This window comes from Thamnophis sirtalis, unplaced genomic scaffold, assembly GCF_051295495.1.
Source record: "Thamnophis sirtalis isolate CommonGarterSnake01/CBP01778 unplaced genomic scaffold, rThaSir2_p1.2 scaffold_5, whole genome shotgun sequence".
Taxonomy (NCBI): domain Eukaryota; kingdom Metazoa; phylum Chordata; class Lepidosauria; order Squamata; family Natricidae; genus Thamnophis; species Thamnophis sirtalis.
Genome location: NW_028261385.1, coordinates 2,154,607 through 2,177,395, shown reverse-complemented (window position 1 = coordinate 2,177,395; position 22,789 = coordinate 2,154,607). Strand labels below are relative to the sequence as shown.

The 22,789-nt window shown below is 45.9% G+C and overlaps 1 protein-coding gene across 1 annotated transcript in view; it reads right to left on the bottom strand.

The window, feature by feature from the left end:
• DNAI1 (dynein axonemal intermediate chain 1) overlaps nucleotides 1–22,789 on the bottom strand; it is a gene marked incomplete in the record, with an annotated part of 116,829 nt that overhangs the window by 8,184 nt on the left and 85,856 nt on the right. Inside the window, 2 exon segments of the mRNA XM_087715288.1 lie at nucleotides 8,790–8,889; nucleotides 14,411–14,559. Of these exon segments, the coding sequence (XP_087571414.1) occupies nucleotides 8,790–8,889; nucleotides 14,411–14,559 (249 nt within the window).

The window sequence follows — 22,789 nt, the reverse complement described above, 5'->3', positions numbered from 1 at the left end:
GTCCAAGAGATAGGAGGAGGACCACCGTAGGACGGTGCCTCCCACTCCCACCTCCCGTAACCGTCGCAGAAGGATACCATGGTCGATGGTATCGAAGGCCGCTGAGAGGTCAAGGAGCACTAGGATAGAGGAGTGACCCCTATCCCTGGCTCGCCAGAGATCATCGATCAGTGTGACCAAAACAGTTTCCGTGCTGTAACCAGGCCTGAAACCGGACTGAAAGGCGTCCAGATAATCGGTTTCATCCAAGGACCGTCGGAGTTGAGAGGCCACCACTTTCTCAACAACCTTCCCCACAAAGGGAAGGTTGGAGACTGGATGATAGTTGCTCAAAATGGCTGGATCCAGAGAAGGTTTCTTCAGGAGGGGTCTCACCACTGCATCCTTTAGGAGGAGCGGGAAGGTTCCCTCCCGGAGAGGGGTGTTAACTATCAAGGTTTACTACCATCGAAGGTTTGGGTGCTTCATCACTGGAAGTTTTTAAGAAGCGACTGGACACCCATTTGTCTGAAATAATATAGAGTTTCCTGCTTGATTAGAGGGTTGGACTAGAAGATCTCCAAGGTCCCTTCCAACTGATATTCTGTTATTCTCTTAATTGATTAGTGCAATAGCTCACCTTCAGAAGTTTGGGTCTCCATCACTGGAGGTTTTCAAGAAGAGATTGGACAGCCATTTACATTTTTGTAAAGGTCTTCCTATTTGAGCAGGGGTTGGACTAGAAGACCTCCAAGGTCCCTTCCAGCTCTGTTATTCTGTATTTTTTTTAACTTTGTTTACTAATGACATTTCTTAGTGCTTAATACACATCGTGTTGTCTGGATGTTTATTTTGTTTAATAATACATATTGCATTCTTAATCACCGCCCCTTTTTTCCAACCACTGATAAAATAGATTCCACGTTGGATAATATTCTGTATCTTCTTTCTGTTTCATGTTTAATGTCAGTCGGTCCATTTCTGCACACTCTAGTATCTTCTTAATTATTTCTCCATCTCGTGGGATTTCTTCATTTTTTCCAGCATTACGCAAATGCAATCCTCGCAGCTCAAAAGGCGTGCAATATTAAATACAGACTTTTCTTATCAAGTTTACCTGATATTATACTATAATAAAAATAGTTCAGGTTTTGTTGTGGACCAGCAGGAGCTGTTGGAGCTGCCACCAGACTCCGACAGCGAGAGGCCCTCTGAGTTGGCTCTGGAGGATGTGGAGGACCCTGGACAGGGTTCCAACTCCGAGCAGGGCGCAGAGAGACTGGTTGGCCACCAGGTGGCGCCTGAGCCTTGGACCAGTGGGGAGGAGACAAGGGAGAGTGATCCAGAAGCCAGCAGTGAGTTGTTCCTGGATGCACGCCATCGAAGAGCTACTAAGCGTCAGGAACAATTACACAATTACAGGAGGTAATTGCGCTCAGCTGGTGGTCATTAGGCTCCTCTCCAGACTATAAAAAAGACTGCTTGTGCACGCCCCTCTTGCAGAAGTCAACGCATTGACTAAACAGAACTGTTGTAACTAACTTGGCAGGCTGGATTGCTGCCAAGGTTTGTCTGAGTTGCTGCCAAGGTCCTTATCTGTTTGTTTACTTGGCTTTCAGCCACCGTGATTTTGGTCTTGTTATTAAAGGACATTCTAGTTAAGCTTGTCTCGGCTTTTGTTACTGGACGGAGGAGCGGGGTCAGAACAGGTTTACAATCTACATGCTTTCCAGTCATCTTTTCTAGCTATTTATGTCTTTTTTCCCCCAATTTTTTTTTCTTGCTTTACCACAAGTCCACCACATGTGATGGTATGTGCCTGTTTTTTTTAATTACATTTATTTATTTATTACATTGATTAACATTTGTTATTCTGTATTCTAAGGAGAAACTCTGGAAGTTCAGACTCTTGCCTCGAGACACAGTCTACATCTGGGATGGCAAACCTTTGGCATATGTGCCACTGGCACACCTTCTCTGTGGGCTCATGCGCCGTCACCAGCTGCTCTTCTAGCTTCTGGTGCACCAGCCAACTGGTCTTCAAGGGTGCCTGAAAACATCCCCCAAATGGTCTGTTTTTTGGGCTGTTCTCAGGTTGAGTTTGGGGCATTTGGGGGCCGTTTTTTCAGGCCCTTTTTCCAGGCTATTTTGGCTCAAAAACAGCTCAGAAATTACCAGAAAAAGGCTTGAAAAAGAGCCCCAAAATGCCCCCAAAATAGGCATGCGTGCACCCAGCTGGTCTATGGGTTTCTGGCGCCCTGGCACACATGCACATGCCAGTTGTAATATAGTTTCTTGTGTAGGCGTAGCGGTCACCCATGGCCCAGTTCATACCAGGGCATGCAGAGCCACGCTGAACCACACAGGAGAAAACAAACTCCTAAAACTCCATAACATCCTGACAGTTCATAACATAACATCCTGAGATGTGCCCTACCAATGACGCCCAGGATTTGACCATATATAGACAGAACTTCTCTGAGCAGTAGATTAGAAATTGTACTTTTACAGGCTGTTTTTAAGCACATGCTATTGCTCCTCCTGCCTTTGTCCTATCTCAATAAAAGGGGCTCTCAGACCCCCAATCTGGGTCTCTCCATCCCAAGAAAGATCGTGTCCTGTCTTTTCTCCACATTGGCCTCATGGATGAACCACGGGAACGTTACACATGCCTTCTAGTTTGGGCATGGCGCCATCACTAGTCTACACAGCTTCCTACAGAATTCAAAGGAGTGGGGGTTTTCCTCCCCCCCCCACTACTTTGGGCAGCTGGATTGGCAGCCTGTGGCGCTTCACACTTGCAAGAGGAGAAGTGAGAGACTCTGGGAGCCTTAATTTAGCTCACACGACTCGTCCTTATTTGCAGGCGGTTTCAAACACCGGAAGTGCTTGTCTGTCGTGTCACAACTCTGCTACTCCCAGAGAATAAGGAGGGTGTCCGAGACTCCCACGGGCAACTGGACAGATGACAACGTGCGAGGAATGAAGAAATTACGACGCCTTGGCAGTCAAGGCGTTTAAGTGATTTTTAAGTGTTAAGTCCGGCTGCGTAGGAAGTCATGACTCCATAAATAACCCTGCCCACTCCAGCCTTCAGAAGAGCAGAGTTGGAAGGGACCTTGGAGGTCTTCTAGTCCAGCCCTCTGCTCAGGCAGGAGAGCCTGCACTATTCCAGACAAATGGTTGTGCGGTCTCTTCTCGAAAGCCTCCAACGATGGAACACCTGTAACTTTTGGAAGGAAGCCATTCCACTGATTGATTGTTCGCACCGTCAAGAAATGTCTCCTCTGTTGCTTCTCTCCATCAGAATAGAGCTGGAAGGGGCCTTGGAGGTCTTCTAGTCCAGCCCCCTGCTCAAGCAGGAGACCCTATCTATCCCATTCCAGACAAGACTCTTCTTAAAAGCCTCCCGTGGTGGAGCGTCCACAATTTCTGGTGGGAAGTAGTTCCACTGGTTAATTGTCCTCACTGTTAGGAAGTTTCTCCTCAATTCCACGTTGCTTCTCTCTTGAATGTGTTCGAAACCAGGCCGTGGGAGAAAGGAGCAAGTCCACGCATATGAAACTCCCCTTGCGTGAGGGGCAGGCAAGTGCACACTCGTGTGCAAACCTCCATTCGTGCGAACACAATTGCCCTCCACTCAACCACCCTCCTTCGCGTGTGAGCACAAACGCCCGTCCCTCGTGCCAGTAGAGCTTCGCATGCGAGCACAAGCACCGTCTGCTCATGCGTGAAGCTCTGTTCACGTGTGGGGAGGGCACCTGTGTGGAAATGGAGCTGTGTGTGTGCATGGGTGCCCGCCACTCACATGCCACCTACACCCCTTGCAGAAGGCTGGACCCTCAAGCTGGAAAGGCTGGGAACGTCTGTCGTAGGCAGCATTTCTTCATCCGGTCTTCCAAGGCTCATTCCCAGGGACCATTGGATTAGGGGGGCTGGAGGCTAAAACATACAGTGAACGGTTGCAGGAACTGGGATTGGCTTGTCTAGCGAAGAGAAGGGGAGACAGCATAGGAGTCTTCCACTGTTTGAGGGGCTGCCACATTGCATTATGAGTGCGGCACGGCCGCACGCGACCCCCCCCCTGCGCTCCCCCCACTTATGGCACACGAGGCAAAAATGGTTCACCATCGCTGGATGAGACTTTCAAGGTCCCTTCCAACTCTGTTATTCGATTCCCTTCTTTCTTTTTCTCTCTTTTCCTTCCTTCCTTTCCTTCCTTCCTTCTTTCTTTCATGATATAGGGTCTCCTGTTTGGGCAGGAGGTTGGAGTAGATGACCTTCAAGGTACCTTTCAACTCTGCTATTCGGTTCCTTTCTTTCTTCCTTCCTTCCTTCCTTCCTTCCTTCCTTCCTTCCTTCCTTCCTTCCTTCCTTCCTTCCTTCCTTCTTTCATGATATAGGGTCTCCTGCTTGGGCAGGAGGTTGGAGTAGATGACTTTCAAGGTACCTTTCAACTGCTATTCGGTTTCTTTCTTTCTTTCTTTCTTTCTTTCTTTCTTTCTTTCTTTCTTTCTTTCTTTCTTCCTTTCTTTCTTCCTTCCTTCCTTCCTTCCTTCCTTCCTTCCTTCCTTCCTTCCTTCCTTCCTTCTTTCATGATATAGGGTCTCCTGCTTGGGCAGGGGGTTGGAGTAGATGACCTTCAAGGTACCTTTCAACTCTGCTATTCGGTTCCTTCCTCCTTCCTTCCTTCCTTCCTTCCTTCCTTCCTTTCCCTTCCTTCCTTCCTTCCTTGCTTCCCTTCCTTCCTTCCTTTCCTTCCTTCCTTTCCTTCCTTCCTCCTTCCTTCCTTCCTTCCTTCCTTCCTTCCTTCCTTCTTTCTTTCATGATATAGGGTCTCCTGCTTGGGCAGGGGGTTGGAGTAGATGACCTTCAAGGTACCTTTCAACTCTGCTATTCGGTTTCTTTCTTTCTTTCTTTCTTTCTTTCTTTCTTTCTTTCTTTCTTCCTTCCTTTCCTTCCTTCCTTCCTTCTTTCTTTCATGATATAGGGTCTCCTGCTTGGGCAGGGGGTTGGAGTAGATGACCTTCAAGGTACCTTTCAACTCTGCTATTCGGTTCCTTCCTCCTTCCTTCCTTCCTTCCTTCCTTCCTTCCTTTCCCTTCCTTCCTTCCTTCCTTGCTTCCCTTCCTTCCTTCCTTTCCTTCCTTGATGTAGGGTCTCCTTCTTGGGCAGGGGATTTGGATTAGAGTTAATCCAACTCAGTTAATCCGTTCAACCATTATAGAGATCCGTGTGAAATTTCTCTAGACCTCCATGAAGGAGAGGGGAGAGAACCACAGCTCTGCCTTGTGTTGTGTTGTGTTGATTGAGCCCTCTGGTCCACAGTTCCTTGTATGAAGATTTATTCCGGAGGCTTAAAAATAACACCCTTTGTTCACAGCCAACAGAGTTGCCTTGCACCGCGAAAAGGATGGCGAATAAATCTGATACTAATAATAGGAACTAGGTAAGAAAACAAAATACAAAGAACTGCAAATAGAAATAAAACGATTGTGACAGAAGAAAGCAAAAGTAGCAGCCAATAATGACAGGCACCTGGGGTGCAATTCCAAAACAATTGGTAACGCTTAAAAAACGTCGGCATTGACAGAATCCCCATCGGTCAATTGCAAAAGGTGGTTTTACTAAAAAGGACCTAAACATCTGGCTGACTGGGAGACAAATCATGATAATAATAATCATAATCAGTGGATCACTTTCTTAGCTGCTGCCAGAGGATCGCCCAGACTGACTACAAGCAACACCGTGACAAAGTAGCAACAATGGAGCATTGGAAGATCTGCAAGAAATATCCTTCACCTGCAAGCAAGAAATGGTGGGACCAGAGGTGGGTTCCTACCGGTTCGCACCAGTTTGGTAGAACCAGTTCGTCAAATCTACCGAACCGGTTAGAAGAGGTTCCACCAGTGGACCTGGAAAGCAGGCCACACCTACAGAAGAGGTTCCAACATTTTTTGAAACCCACCACTGGTCCTTGGATATGATTATTCTACACTATCATGCTCCTATTTATAAAACTCAGGGCCTCTGTGAAAGGTAAGGATGACTACTGCGTTTGTGGTGCAATCAGAACATTGCGTGTGTTGAAGTTGTTTTAATGCAAACCAAAGGTGCCTTTTAAAAAACAAGTTGACATCACATTCTTATGCATGCCAGGGCTGTGTGGGAGGTAATTTAAGGTGATTCTGATAAGTGTCTTGTCAGGTAGCATCTTCATATCCAGTCACATGGGCGGCAAGCCACTCCCATCAGGTCACATGGGTGGCAAGCCACTCCCACAAAGGAGGCCACACCCACAGAGTTGGTTCGAACAATTTTTGAAACCCACCACTGGGTGGGACCAATAAAATAAAGTCACAGAAAATGAAGACGTTAAATTGCTCTGGGGCTTTAGAATTCAGACAGACAGATGGGCACCAGCCACATAACACCCTGGACATAATAATTGTCAATAAAGAAAAAAAATGGAGTGTGATTCATATCTTAAATCAATTTTTTTTGAAAATGGAGATAGAAATGGAAGCAGAACTTTTCCTTTTGGGATTTAATGGAAAAAGAGCTAGAGAAAAAAAAAATGGGATTTTGTTACTATATTTGTTGACAGCAGCAAGAAATTTCTATGCACAGAAATGGAAAAATGCTTCGATTCCTACCACGGATGAAGGGGTGCAGAAGGTGATGGAACTGGCTGAGATGGCGAAATCGACCCCTTTGATTAAAGAAAGGGAGACAAATACTTTTATATACACATGGAAACCACTTCTGAACTTCATGCTTGATGTGGAGAAGAATGAAACTCTGATTGTGGGTTTTACCGATTAGACTGAGAGTGTCAGAACCTCTCCATTAGATCAGTGTTTTTCAACCTTGGCAACTTGAAGATGTCCGGACTTCAACTCCCAGAATTCCCCAGCCAGCATTCGCTGGCTGGGGAATTCTGGGAGTGGAAGTCCGGACATCTTCAAGTTGCCAAGGTTGAAAAACACTGCATTAGATAATTAGGAAAGAAGACCACGAGACTCCATGGGTAGAAATCAAGTGTACTTTTACTAATTATAAATGATTAAAGGCATAGCGAAGCGAAGACTGATTATTTAGGCGCGAAAGCAAATGATATATAGAATAACCCATTCCCCACCCCTTGGCATCACAGTTAGAGTCCAATCATAATTCTCCCAAGTGTCAGGTGTGAGATAACTTCAAAAGGCATCACGAAGATGGAATGTCGGTGCCGTTAGTCCTGGTGGGAATCTCCTACGCATGCGTAGTCCGACAGGCAGCTGAGCTCCAGAACCTTCCTCCAGCACAATTAGTAACCCCTCCCAAATACCATGCCCTCCCTCCCCGTTTCATGGCAGCCGAAGCAACAGCAAAGCAGAGGCTGATAGAGAGATCTTTACAGAAATAGCTAGTTCATATTATTAGGAAAAAAGCCAAAAGTTGTGATTTGACGTTAATGCCTTATTTTATTGTAATGGAAAAAGGACAGAAGTCAGTGGTTCTTTTTCTTTCTTTCTTATCTTTCCTCACTTCTCCTTTCCCTTCCCCTCCACACTCCTTTCCTATTTACTTTGTACTATGTGTTTTACATGACTTTATAACTCAATTAAAAAATGTTAACAATAAACAATCGTCACTAAGAATAGGCCAAAGAGCCTGAGATAGTGGATGTGGCAGAAGAGAAGAGAAAGAACTGGAGAAGATCACAATAGATAAAGTGCTGGAAACAGAAGTAAAACAATTGTGGCAAAAGAAATCAAAGGGAGCCCCAATAGTCATAGGCGCCTTGGGTGCAGTCCCAAAACATCTGGAACACAACTGGAAGACCCTCAGCATTGACAGTCAATTGCAAAAGGCAGCTTTACTTGGAAAAGCTAACATCTGGAGACCTTTAACACCATCAAACATTCACATCTGCCTAACACAGGTCCTTGGAAAGGACTCGATAGATGGATTAAAACGTCAAATCCCATCTAAATTCCGACTCTACGACGAACCGTAACAATAGAACCCTATTTGAACATTATCGGAATTGACAAAATCCCCATCGGTCAATTGCAGAAGGCAACTTTAGTTGGAACAGCTTACATCCGACCGCAACTGATCATCTTTATTTTTTATTTTATTTTTATTTTTTGCTGGTACTATCCTGTTTATTTTTTTTAAATTTTATCAATTTCATATATACATTCACAATTATATGATCTCATAACTGTTATTAATAATATGTATTTATAACAATTTTCCCCTACTGTTGACAATATACTTGAAGATTGCTTTTTTAACATCCCATAGATCCATCTTATCTTACAACGGTCCTACTTCTTCTTCCCTCCCTCCCTCTTTCCTTCCCTCGTTTCTTCTCTCCTACTCCCCTTCCTTCCCTCCCTCCTTCCCCTTCCCTCCTTCTCTCCTTCCTTCCCTCCTTCTCTCCTTCCTTCCCTCCTTTCTTTTCTCCTTCTCTCCTTCCTTTCCCCCTTCCTTTCCTCCTTCCTTCCCCCCTTCCTTCTCTCCTACATTCCCTCCTTCCATCTTTAACCACCATCAAAGGACATAACAATATTAATATTAACAATAATATTAACCAATTTCGTTGTATTTAAGTACAATGACAATAAAGATTATACTTTTGCTTAATCTTTTGGCACTTCACTCTGCTACGGGAAACACTGAAATTGTGCGCAAACCCTGGGGAATACGATGATCTTAGAGCTCTCTGGGATCATCCTTGCTCTCCCTTGTACCTTCCCTTCTTCCCCTGCTGGAGTCCCGGGGGTTTATCACGCGCCATGGCTAACCAAGCTTACCTTCCCATCGGTGGTTACAGCTGCAAAGACGGTGGAGGAATAAGGCGCCCAAGCCACGTCGCCAACTGCAGAATTCAGGTCATAGATAAACATGGGCGTCCTGCAAACAGAAGATCCGACAGGTCAGGGGGAGCTGCAGGATTTTCTCCTGCCGAGGGGAGGGGATGGGTTCTACAGGGCCAGGGGAGGGAGGTCCGAATACTGGTGGCCCTGCCAGAAAGCGAGGTCAGGCACCAGAGGTGGGTTCCTACCAGTTCGCACCTATTCGGTAGAACCGGTTCGTTAAATCTACCGAACTAGTTAGAAGAGGTTCCATCAGTGGACCCGGAAAGCAGGCCACACCTACAGAAGAGGTTCCAAAACTTTTTGAAACCCACCACTGACACAGACAGGCAGACAGACAGACACAGAGAGAGAGAAAAAGAGAAAGGAAGAAAATAAATAAATGAAAAAAAGAAAAAAGAAAGAGAGAGAGAGATGAAAGGAAAAAAGAAAAAAAGGGACAGAGAGACAAAAGGAAGGAAAGAGAGAGAGAGAGAGAGAGAGAGAGAGAGAGAGAGAAAGAAAGAAAGAAAGAAAGAAAGAAAGAAAACACATGGCCAGCAACCACTCCCACCAGGTCACATGGCTGGCAAGCCACTCCCACAAAGGAGGCCACACCCACAGAGTAGGTTCCAAAAGTTTTTGAAACCCACCACTGACACACACACACACACACACACAGACAGACAGACTGACACAGAGAGAGAGAAAAAGAGAAAGGAAGAAAATAAATAAATGAAAAAAAGAAAAAAGAGAGAGAGAGATGAAAGAAAAAAAGAAAAAAGGGACAGAGAGACAAAAGGAAGGAAAGAGAGAGAGAGAGAGAGAGAGAGAGAGAAAGAAAGAAAGAAAGAAAGAAAGAAAGAAAGAAAGAAAACACATGGCCAGCAACCACTCCCACCAGGTCACATGGTTGGCAAGCCACTCCCACAAAGGAGGCCACACCCACAGAGTAGGTTCCAAAATTTTTTGAAACCCACCACTGTCAGGCACCCAGGGGAAGCTGATTGTAGAGAGAAAGCTGAAAGCCAGAGAGAAAAGCAGGAATGCTCAATTCATCAGATGCTTTCCAGAAGGTAAAGCCATCAAGAAGCAACACTGAGAAGTTTCCTAAAAGGAGAACAAGAGGTCTCCAAAAATCAAGATCAAGGAAGGTACTAATATCACTCTATAATAAAGCCTTAGTAAGGCACCTAGAGTACTTTTGGTTACTATAAAAAAAGATGTTGAGACTCTGGAAAGAGTGCAGAGAAGAGCAACCAGGATGATGAGGGGACTGGAGGCTACAACATGCAATGAATGATTGCAGGAACTGGGCCTGGCTGGTCTAGGGAAGAGAAGGACCAGGGGGGACAGGAGAGCAGTCTTCTAATATTTGAGGGGCTGCCACAGAGAGGAGTTAGGGGGGGTCAACCTATTCTCCCAAACACCTGAAGGCCAGACAAGGAATAATGGAAGGAGAGATTCAACTTGGAAATAAGGAGACATTTGCTGACAGTGAGAACAGTCCACCAATGGAACAGAGGTAGCTTTCAGAAGCTGTGGGAGCTTCATCACTGGAGGCTTTCAAGAAGAGACTGGACTGCCAGCTGTCAGAAACGGTGTAGGGGTCTCCTTCTTGGGTGGTTGGGGTTGGAGTAGATGATCTACAAGGTCCCTCCCAACTCTGTTATTTTGTTATATTCTTGAGAGCTTTGGTTTCTCAAGTCATCTGAGAACCTCTGACTACCTCCAATTGATGCACAACTGGGACAGTTCTTCATCCAAGGGGAAGGTCGAAGAAGGTAGTGTCAGCTTCTGCTTTGCTATCGCTTCAGCTGCCATGAAACGGGGAGGGTGGGCATGGTATTTGGGAGGGGTTACTCATTGTGCTGGTGGAAGTTTCTGGAGTCTACCGATTGACTGGACTACGCATGCGTGGGTGTTTCCCGCCAGCTCTAACGGCACCGACATTCCATCTTCGTGATGCCTTTTGAAGTTATCTTGCACCTGACATTTGGAAGACTTATGATTGGGCTGGGACCGTGATGCCAAGGGGTGGGGAATGGGCTATTCTATATATCAACTGCTTTCGCGCCTAATTAACCAGACTTCGCTATGCATTGCCTTTAACCATTTTTGATTGTCAAATATTTATTTTATTTCTTTAAAAAAAAAAACCACAAATATTTCATCATTTGTCAATCATTAAGACATTGAAGTACAATTTTTTTGTGTGCTCCCTCCCTCCACCCCACCACCCCCCCTCCTCCTTCCCCCCCCCCGACTTCCCAGAACCCGTACACAGTATGGATTTTTAACTAACACAGTCTAAAATCTATTGAGAAAAAAGAAATAAAGAAATTAATGACATCTCTACATTGATCTTAGCTTCTTCTTACTGAACTAACTTTTAACAGTTTAAATCATTTCTGATCTTAAGCATAAGCTAACTGGAATTTCTTGGTCCCGTATTTATTTTGTATATAGTCAATCCATTTTTTCCAGTCTCGTTTATATCTCTCATTTGAATGATCTTTAAGATATGCCTTTAACCATTTTTAATTAGTAAAAGTACATTTGATTTCTACGCATGGAGTCTCATGGTCATTCTTTCCTAATTAACTAATGGAGAGGAACTGACAGGTAGTTCCAAAGATGCTTTTTCAAGAGACAGCTGGACATCCTTTTTTGTTTGTTTGGTGTTTCGCTTCTCATCCAACAAGCTTCTTCAGAGCTTCCTGGATGAGAAGCGAAAATGTCTTCAAAGAAAAAGCAAGAGGCAACAAGTCCAATTGCCTCTTGAAGAAGAAGGGACCTTCGAGACAACCAGGACCTTGGATGACAGAGAATCTCCACTGACATTTCACTGTGCCAGAGCCGAAGAAGCTTCTTGGATGAGAAGGGAAATGTCTTCAAAGAAAAACAAGGAAGTCCAGTTGCCTCTTGAAAAAAGCACCTTTGGGACAACGAGGACCTTGGATGAACGGAGAAGCTCCAGAGTTGTCCAAAAAGATACTTTTCATCTTTGATTTCCATGACCGTGACTACGCAGGACTACAACTGAGCCCAACTTTTCTGTGGCTAAGCGAGACAGCTGATGAGGAGTTGCGATCCATTTTGTGACCATTTTTGCCCCGGTCGTTAAGCGAATCGTGTGGCTGTTCAGCAGATCTGTCTCTCCCTCCGTTTGCTTGTTGGAAGCCGGTTGGGAAGGTCACAAATGGAGGTCACGTCATCCCAGGACGCTGCAACCCTCACAAAAACAGGTAGTCCTCGGGTTACGACCACAGCGGAACCCAAGGTTTAGGTTGCAAAGTGAAACACTTGTTAAGCGAGTTTGCCCCATTCTACGACTTTTCTTGCCACATCCGCTAAGTGAATCAATGCAGGGGTTAAATTAGCCACACGGTCGTTGAGTGAATCTGGCTTCCCCATTGAGTTGGCTTTGTCAGAAGGTCGCAAAAGGAGGATCAGGTGAAAGCCCTCCCCTCCCCCCCCGGGGACACTGCGACTGTCATAAATGTGAATCAGTTTTCAACCCTCTGAATGCAAATCACAGAACCCTGGGGGGGGGGCCTGCAACGGTCGTAAGTGTGAAAAATGGAAAGAAGTCGCTTTTTTTCGGTGCTGTTCAGGGGTGGGTTCCTACAGGTTCGCACCAGTTCGGTAGAACCGGTTCGTCAAATCTCCCGAATCGGTTAGAAGAGGTTCCACCAGTGGACCTGGAAAACAGGCCACACCTACAGAAGAGGGGTGTGTGTGTGTGTGTGTGTGTGTGAGAGAGAGAGAGAGAGAGAGAGAGAGAGAGAGAGAGAGGGAGGGAGGGAGGGAAGGGTGGGAGGGAGGGAGAGAGAGAGAGAAAAAGAGGGAGGGAGGGAGAGAGAGAGGGAGACAGACAGATAGACACAGAGAGAGAATCACATAGAGAGACACAGAGGGAGGGAGGGAGGGAGGGAGAGAGAGAGAGAGAGAGAGGGAGACAGACAGACAGACACAGAGAGAGAATCACATAGAGAGACACAGGAGGGAGGGAGGAAGGGAGAGAGAGAGAGAGAGAGAGAGAAGGAGACAGACAGATAGACACAGAGAGAGAATCACATAGAGAAACACAGAGGGAGGGAGGGAGGGAGGGAGGGAGAGAGAGAGAGAAGGAGACAGACAGACAGACACAGAGAGAGAATCACATAGAGAAACACAGGAGGGAGGGAGGAAGGGAGAGAGAGAGAGAGAGAGAGAAGGAGACAGACAGACAGACACAGAGAGAGAATCACATAGAGAAACACAGAGGGAGGGTGGGAGGGAGAGAGAGAGAGGGAGACAGACAGACAGACACAGAGAGAGAATCACATAGAGAAACACAGAGGGAGGGAGGGAGGGAGGGAGGGAGGGAGAGAGAGAGAGAAGGAGACAGACAGACAGACACAGAGAGAGAATCACATAGAGAAACACAGGAGGGAGGGAGGAAGGGAGAGAGAGAGAGAGAAGGAGACAGACAGACAGACACAGAGAGAGAATCACATAGAGAAACACAGAGGGAGGGTGGGAGGGAGAGAGAGAGAGAGGGAGACAGACACAGAGAGAGAATCACATAGAGAAACACAGAGGGAGGGAGGGAGGGAGAGAGAGAGAGGGAGACAGACAGACAGACACAGAGAGAGAATCACATAGAGAAACACAGAGGGAGGGAGGGAGGGAGAGAGAGAGAGAGAGAGAGAAGGAGACAGACAGACACAGAGAGAGAATCACATAGAGAAACACAGAGGGAGGGAGGGAGGGAGAGAGAGAGAGAGAGGGAGACAGACAGACAGACACAGAGAGAGAATCACATAGAGAAACACAGAGGGAGGGAGGGAGGGAGGGAAGGGAGGGAGGGAGAGGCAAAGAGCCACACACACACACACACACAGACAGACTCACACAGAGAAAGAAAGGAAGAAAGAAAGAAAAAAAGAAAGAAAAAGTGAGAGAGAGATGAAAGAAAAAAAGACAGACAGAAAGAAAAAGTGAGAGAGAGATGAAAGAAAAAAAGAAAAAAGAAAGAAAAAGTGAGAGAGAGATGAAAGAAAAAAAGAAAAAAGGCACAGAGAGACAAAAGGAAGGAAAGAAAAAGAGAGAGTGAGAGAGAGAGAGAGAAAACACATGGCTGGCAAGCCACTCCCACAAAGGAGGCCACACCCACAGAGTAGGTTCGGAAATTTGTTGAAACCCACCACTGGTGCTGTTGTAAGTTTGAACGGTCCCTAAGTGAACCGTTGTAAATCGAGGACGACCCGTAGACTCCAGTTGCCAAGTGTCTGCATTTTCATCGTGTGATTGTGAAGATGCCACAACGGTTGTTAAGTATGGAAAAAAAGGTCCTTTCCCCCGTGTCTTTATGACTTCGAATGGCCACTGGACAACGGGTCTTAAGTCGAGGGCTACCTGTATCACCTTTGAACCTTTCGCTTGCTAGCTTTGAGTGCCCAAGCAGTACCCACCACTGCTGGAGGACATAAGGGGCTGCCCCCCACACCCCACAGGAGCTCCAGTTAGGACCATGAATTTGTGGTTGGTCCTAGCGGTGTGCTCCGCTTGGACGCCTGGCTGGAGGCACTTACTTGATGGTGTGGTCCCAGATCTTCACGGTCCAGTCTGAGCTGCAGGAGATGAAGATCTTGGCGTGGAAGGGGTTCCAGCTCACGGCGTCCACCGCCATGTGGTGAGCGTGGAAGATGTCCAGGAACTGGCTGGAGTAGGTCTTGGAGCACTGCAAAGTCACAGGAAAGGGATTACCGACCGAGACCGAGTGGCTTGTGTGTTTCCCTCCCAACAATTGGCCAGATATTCCATCTCTCAGGCTGGGGGGTGAAATTCTACGCCCCTCAGACAGGGTTCGCAATTTGGGAGTCCTCCTGGACCCACAGCTGACTTTTGAACACCATTTGTCGGCTGTGACCAGGGGGGCATTTGCCCAGGTTCGCCTGGTGCACCAGTTGCGTCCCTACCTGAACCGGGAGGCACTCGCATCAGTCACTCATGCCCTTGTGACCTCAAGACTGGACTACTCCAATGCACTCTACATGGGGCAGTCCCTGAAGAGCATTCGGAGACTTCAGCTCGTCCAGAATGCAGCCGCGCGAGCGATTGTGGGTGCACCCCGGTACACCCACGTAACACCTATCCTCCGCGAGCTGCACTGGCTGCCCATTGGTCTCCGGATACGCTTCAAGGTGCTAGTCGTCACTTATAAAGCCCTTCATGGTATTGGACCTGGGTACTTGAGAGACCGCCTGCTGCCAATTACCTCCCACAGACCTATTAGATCCCACAGAGTAGGTCTCCTCTGGGTTCCGTCTACCAGCCAATGCTGATTGTCTATCACCCGGAGGAGGGCCTTCTCTGTGGCTGCTCCAGCCCTCTGGAACAAGCTCCCCGTGGAGATTCGGACCCTCACCACCCTTCAGGCCTTCCGCAAAGCCCTTAAAACCTGGCTGTTCCGACAGGCCTGGGGCTGACGAATTCCCATCCCCACTCGAACTGTGTGGCTGTTGATTATTTTTAAATTATTTTTGTAGTTGCTTGTTTGTTGTTTTTCCCGTTGTTTGTACTCCCTCCCTTTGATTTGTTAACCGCCCTGAGTCCCTCCGGGAAATAGGGCGGCATATAAGTGCAATCAAATCAAAACAAATTATCATTATTACTTAGGGAAAGCAGAGGAAGGGGAAAATAGAAATGAGAAGCATAGCAATAGCAATAGCAGTTAGACTTATATACCGCTTCATAGGGCTTTCAGCCCTCTCTAAGCGGTTTACAGAGTCAGCATATTGCCCCCAACAACAATCCGGGTCCTCATTTCACCCACCTCGGAAGGATGGAAGGCTGAGTCCACCTTGAGCCTGGTGAGATTTGAACAGCCGAACTGCAGAACTGCAGTCAGCTGAAGTAGCCTGCAGTGCTGCATTTAACCACTGCGCCACCTCAGAAACATGAAGCCCCCCCCAATGAATAACAGTTCAAAGAGAAAAACCTTGCTAAAAAACAACAACAAAAGGAAGTATTGGAGATGAGTGTTCAAATAACGCAACCAAAAGAGACAAAAGATACCCAGAAGGGAAAGATTAGTAGATAAAAAAAACAACAACTAAAAAGAGAGATAAGAGCTCCAGAGAGAGAGAGAGAGATAAAAGGCTGGCCAAAAAAAAAAAATCGATAAATGATGGAATTCTAGAAAGATTAAGAGATGATGGATAATGAGAAAATATACTAGTAAAATGAGAAAATACCGTAATTCCAAAAAGTGCAGATTAGTAGATGGTAATCTTAAGATTAGGGAATGTAATTATTATTAATAGTGGGTTAAAATATATTGTACTCCCGTGATGGATTGAATATAATTGGTGTTATTAGTAATCCCACACATCTGGAACACTGAAGCTATGGTGGAATAATGAGGGATTTTCATAATATTGAAGGACAATACCTAGGAAGGGATAATAAATATAGGGCGGCAAGAAATGTTATTTATCTTTAAATGAATTAATGGGGAAATGTAAAAGGAATATGAGATGAGAGGTCATTAAACAAAAGATTGTAAGTTGAGGTATACCTGTATTATTATTATTATTATTATACAATTGTATCACAGCGGCCAGTTGTTTCGCCGGATTTGGCATTGGTTACTAGTCGGGCCCCACCCAGGAGCCTAGGACGTCATAACGTATTTTCTTAATATCCGTGCAGATCCAAGCAGTGCGGCTTTTTGCATTTGACTGATGGAGATTTTGTCAATTTTTAACTGTTTCAAATGTAATACCAGTGCTTTTGGAATAGCACCCAGTGTGCCAATTACCACTGGAATTACCATTGCTGGTTTGTGCCATAGTCATTGAATTTTGATTTTTAAGTCCTGGTATCTTGCGATTTTTTCATGTTCCTTCTCGGCGACCCTGCTATCACCTGGTATTGCAATATCTATGATTGTAACCTTGTTTTTCTCAACCAGTGTGATGTCTGGTGTATTATGTGCCAGTATTTTGTCCGTTTGTATACGGAAATCCCACAAGATCTTGACCATCTGATTTTCGGTGACTTTTTCAGGCTGATGTTCCCACCAGTTTGTTGCTGTTTTAATATTATAATTTTTGCACAAATTCCAATGGATCATTTGTGCTACTGAATTGTGTCGCAATTTATAATCAGTCTGCGCGATTTTTTTACAGCAGCTGAGTATGTGATCAACAGTTTCATCAGCTTCTTTGCAAAGTCTGCATTTGGCATCATCAGAGGATTTTTCGATTTTGGCCTTAATGGCATTTGTGCGGATAGCTTGTTCTTGCGCAGCCAGGATTAGTGACTCTGTTTCTTTCTTTAATGTACCTGTTGTTAACCATAACCAAGTTTGCTCACTGTCCACTTTATCTTTTATTTTTTCCAGAAATTGGCCATGCAGTGCTTTGTTCTCCCCCGAGTGGTCGCCAGCCGGCATTGTCCGGTCGACGGCACCCGGAGGAGGCCTAGCCTGTGTGTTCTTATCGGACGTTGGGAGGTATGTAGCAGGAGACGGTCTCTCAGATATCCAGGTCCAGTGCCATGTAGGGCTTTAAATGTATGCCATAGGTTCACCATCACTGGTCCAGTCCAACATCCCTGCCCAAGCAAGAGACTCTACATCATTTAAGAAAGAAAGATAGACAGACAGACAGACAGAAAAAAAGGAAGGAAAAGGAGGAAAGAGAACAGAATAACAAGAGTTGGAAGGGACCTTGTAGGCCATCTAGTCCAACCCTCTGCCCAAGCAGGAGACCCTACACCATTTCTGACCGATGGCAATCTGGTGTCTTCTTGAAAACCTCCAGGGATGAAACTCCGACAACTTCCGAAGGCAACTTCTGTTCCATGGGTTGATTGTTCTCACTGTCAGGAAATTCCTCCTAATTTCCAGGTTGAATCTCTCCTGGTTCAGTTTCCATCCATTATTCCTTGGATATTCCTTGTAGCCTTGCAAAGAGAAGACTTGGGGAGAGATCTGTTAGCATCCTCCAAGGATTGTCATATGAAAGTGGGGGTTGACTTATTCCCCAAAACACCTGAAGGCAGCAATGGATGGAAACTAATCAAGGAAGGAACCAATCTAGAACTAAGGAGAAATTTCCTGGCTCTGAGAACAATTAATCAGTGGAACAGCTTCCCTCCAGATGTTGTGGGTGCTCCAACATTGGAAGCCTTCAAGAAAAGATTGGACAGCCATTTGTCCAGGGATAGGATGAGGACTACCACCTTGGACAGAGAGCCTGGACCAACAGACCTCCGAGGTCCCTTCCAGCCCTATTCCGTTACAGGATTTCTGTAATGTTGTCTTGAAAGATGGTTTGAGATGTCCATGGAGCTTCTCAGCCATCCAGGTCAGGGTTGTCCCAAAGGTGCTTTTTTCCAAGAGGCAACTGGACTTCCTTGTTTTTCCTTGAAGAAGTTTCTCTTCCCATCCGAGAAGCTTCTTCAGCTCTGACTGGATGGTGGGGAAGGGAAGGATTTATATTCCTTGCAAACAGCTGGTCCTTTGCATCCTTTTAGAGGGTCATTGAGGCCACTTGGAGGTTTATCTCTGTCCTCAGGGTCACCTGAGTGCTGCAAATGGTTCCTATAGTCTGCAATATTTTTCTCTAGAAATCCATTCCTTCTCCCACACCATTCCAAGGGTCTTCATCTCAAATTGCATAGCTAAAAGTCTGTAGAGATTCTCCCATCAAGAAGTTTCTTGAGCTCTGACTGGATGGTGAGGAAGGGAAGGATTTATATTCCTTGCAGACAGCTGGTCATTTGCCTCCTTTTAGAGGGTCCTTGAGGCCACTTGGAGGTTTGTCTCTGTCCTCAGGGTCACCTGAGTGGTGCAAATGGTTCCTGTAGTCTGCAATTTTTCCTCTGGAAATCCATTCCTACTCCCAGACCATTCCAAGGGTCTCCATCCCAAATTGCATAGCTAAACATCTGTAGAGATTCTCAGCCATCCTGGCCATGGTTATCCCAAAGGTGCTTTTTCAGGAGGCAACTGGGCTTTCTGGTTATTTCTTTTGAAGACGTTTCCCTTCTCATCCAAGAAGCTTCTTCAGATCTGACTGGACGGAGGGGAAGGGAAGGATTTATATTCCTTGCAAAGAGCTGGTCATTTGCATCCTTTTAGAGGGTCCTTGAGGCCACTGGGAGGTCTGTCTGCTTCCAACGGATCTCCCTGTAGTCTGCAATTTTTTCTCTGGAAATCCATTCCTTCTCCCACCCCATTCCAAGGGTCTTCATCCCAAATGAGTCCCTGAGTCCCTCGGGAATAGGGCGGCATACAAGTTGAATAAAACCTCAAATTGCTAAAAGCCTGTAGAGCTTCTCAACCATCCAAGGTCCTGGTTGTCCCAAAGGTGCTTTTTTTCAAGAGGCAACTGGATTTTCTGTTTTTTTCTTTGAAGACGTTTCTCTTCTCATCCAAGAAGCATCTTCAACTCTGAAGAACCAAAGAAGCTTCTTGGATGAAAAGTGAAATGTCTTCAAGCAAAAAGTCCAGTTGCCTCTTGAAAAAGCACCTGTGGGACAACTTTCTTCAGCTCTGACTGGATGGAGGGGAATGGATGGGGGATTTCTGTTCCTTGCAGACACCTGGTCATTGGCATCTTTTTATCCAGTCCTTGAGGCCACTTGGAAGTTTGTCTGTTTCCAACGGATTTCCCAAAAATTATAGACTACAGGAACCATTTGCACAACTCAGGTGACCCTGAAGATACAGATAAACCTCCAAGTGGCCTCAAGGACCCTCTAAAAGGATGCAAAGGACCAGCTGTCTGAAAGGAGAATAAATCCTTCTATTCCCCACCATCCAATCAGAGCTCAAGAAACTTCTTGATGGGAGAATCTCTACAGACTTTTAGCTACACAATTAGGGATGAAGACCCTTGGAATGGTGTGCGAGTAGGAATGGATTTCTAGAGGAAAAAATTGCAGACTACAGGAACCATTTGCACCACTCAGGTGACCCTGAGGACACAGATAAACCTCCAAGTGGCCTCAAGGACCCTCTAAAAGGATGCAAATGACCAGCTGTCTGCAAGGAGTATAAACCCTTCCCTTCCCCACCATCCAGTCAGAGTGGAGGAAGCTTCTTAGATAAGAAGCTAAACATCTTGAAAAGAAAAAACCAAGAAAGTCCAGTTGCCTCTTGAAGAAAAGCACCTTTGGGACAACCGTGACCTGGAGGACTGAGAATCTCTACAGACTTTTAACTATACAATCTGGGATAAAGACCCTTGGAATGGGGTGGAAGAAGGAAGGGATTTCCAGAGGAAAAAATTGCAGACTACAGGAACCATTTGCACCACTCAGGTGACCCTGAGGACACAGATAAACCTCCAAGTGGCCTCAAGGACCCTCTAAAAGGATGCAAATGACCAGCTGTCTGAAAGGAGAATAAATCCTTCCCTTCCCCACCATCCAGTCAGAGCTGAAGAAGCTTCTTGGATGAGAAGTGAAATGTCTTTAAGGAAAAAACCAGTTGCCTCTTGAAACAAAAGTAACCTTTGGGATGGTTTGAGACCTTTGGCTGTTTAGAATAGAATAGCAGAGTTGTAAGGGACCTTGGAGGTCTTCTAGCCCAACCCCGTGCCTAGGCAGGAAACCCTAAACCACTTCAGACAAATGGCTATCCAACATCCTCTTAAGAATTTCCAGTGTTGGGGCATTCAGAACTTCTGGTGATTCAGAAGTTTCTCCCTTCCCCCTTACTCACTTCTTAAGCACGAAACATAACCATCGCCACATGAAAATGCAACAGCCTCTTTTCCTAAATCTCTCTCATCACTGTTAAGATTTATCGCAGCTCAGCGTGTTGCACAGCAGCCGGGCTCCTGCCTCTCTACCAAAAATAGACAAAAGCAAATTTTATGGGGTTTTGTTTTGTTTTGTTTTTTGAGGGCGAATTAGGACGACTTTTCGATTCTTTCCTAAATCATTGTGCCAAGGTTACTAAGAGGGCAGAGACTGGAGGCTAAAACATATGAAGAACAGTTGCAGGAACTGGGTATGTTTAGTTTAATGAAAAGAAGGACCAGGGGAGACATGATAGCAGTCTTCCAATATCTCAGGGGCTTCCCCAAAGAAGAGGGAGTCAAGCTATTCTCCAAGGCACCTGAGGGCAGAGGACAAGAAGCAATGGGTGGAAACTAATCAAGGAGAGAAGCAACCTGAAATTAAGGAGAAATTTCCTGATGATGAGAACAATCAACCCATAGAAGAGAAGTTGCCTTCAGAAGTTGTGTGTGTGGGGGGGTGGTGGTTCATCACTGGAGGCTTTCAAGAAGAGACTGGACTGCCATCTATCAGAAATGGTGTAGGGTCTCCTGCTTGGGCAGGGGGTTGGACTAGATGACCTATGAGGTCCCTTCCAACTCTCTTATTCTATTCTTTCTTCCTTTTCTTTTCCTTCCTTCCTTCCTTCTTTCTTTCTTTCTTTCTTTCTTTCTTTCTTTCTTTCTTTCTTTCTTTCTTTCTTTCTGTCTGTCTGTCTGTCTGTCTGTCTGTCTGTCAAACTAATCAAAGAGAGAAGCAATCTGGAATTAAGGAGAAATTTCCTGACTGTTAGAACAATTAATCAGTGGAACAACTTGCCTCCAGAAGTTGTAACTGCTCCAACTCTGGAAGTTTTTAAGAAGTGATTAGACACCCATTGGTCTGAAGTGGTGTAGGGTTACCTGCCTAAGCAGGGGGTTGGACTAGAAGACCTCCAAGGTCCCTTCCAACGCTGTTATTCTATATATTTTATATTTTATTCTATATTCTGCATTCCCTTTTTCCTCTCATCAAAGGCCAGGCTCATCTTTCAGGAGAGGAAATAAACAGTAAAAACTTTCCAGGCGCCCATTGACAACGCTGCAGTAGAGTCCTTGACTTACAACAGTTTGCTTAGTGACGGTTTGGAGTTACAACGGCCACAGTCGTTAAGTGAATCTGGCTTCCCCCTTGACTTTGCTTGTCAGAAGGTCGCAAAAGGGGAATCGCGTGACTTCCTGGGACGCTGCGACCGTCATAAATACGAGTCACTTGCCAAGCATACTGAATTCTGATCACATGACCACGGGGATGGCTGCAATGGTCGTTAAGTGTGAAAAACGGTCCAAAGTCACTTTTTTCGAGGGCTGTCTGTATCGACTGGTAACTGGAGTTTGATTTGAATGGCGTTGACATTGGTTGCGATGCGCCATCTTTCAAAGCAGGGCCATGAGAGGGTCCCAGCGGTTGCTTCTAGCGACCGAGGGGCATTGGAGTAATCGTACCTTTGGCTACACGCCGTAAGTCCCTTCGTCGGTGCCCCTGCCATTTTGGGAGGTCCCTGGGCAAATGGTTGTAAGCCGAGGACTCTCTGTTGCCTGGAACAAGGGTACTCCAACCATGGCAACTTTAAGACTTGTGGACTTCAACGAACAGAAGCTTTGCTGGCTGAGGAATTCTGGGAGTTGAAGTCCACAAGACTTAAAGTTGCCAAGGTTGGAGACCCCTGCCCTAAAAATTCTAGCTGTCAGGGCTGCAGCCATATTTGCTTGTGGATCTCGGGCCTAACACACTTCCTATTATTCTACGATGCATTTTCTATTGTGGGAAAATGGGAGGGAGGGATTGTACGGAGTTAGATGATATGCAGCCATAACAACATTCTTTCTAGAAAGCCAAGGTCATCCTTCGTCTCTGCACCTCTGCACCTGACCGGAACTGGATGGGTGGAAGCTGCCATCATGGCAGTGGGAGATGGGACCATGGGATGGGCTGGTGGATGTGGGGGGGCAAGATCTTGAACTTTCAACTGGGTGGGGAAAAACCGGGAAGCTTTCAGATTCGGGTTTTCCCAGATGGGCCAACATGGCTCTCTTCATAAATTGGAACTTTGAGGAATCCTTTGCCTTGGACTCTGATTTACTTTTGGATGCTATTTGGAACCCTGGCAGTAGCTATCCTACGGCTCTGGTTAT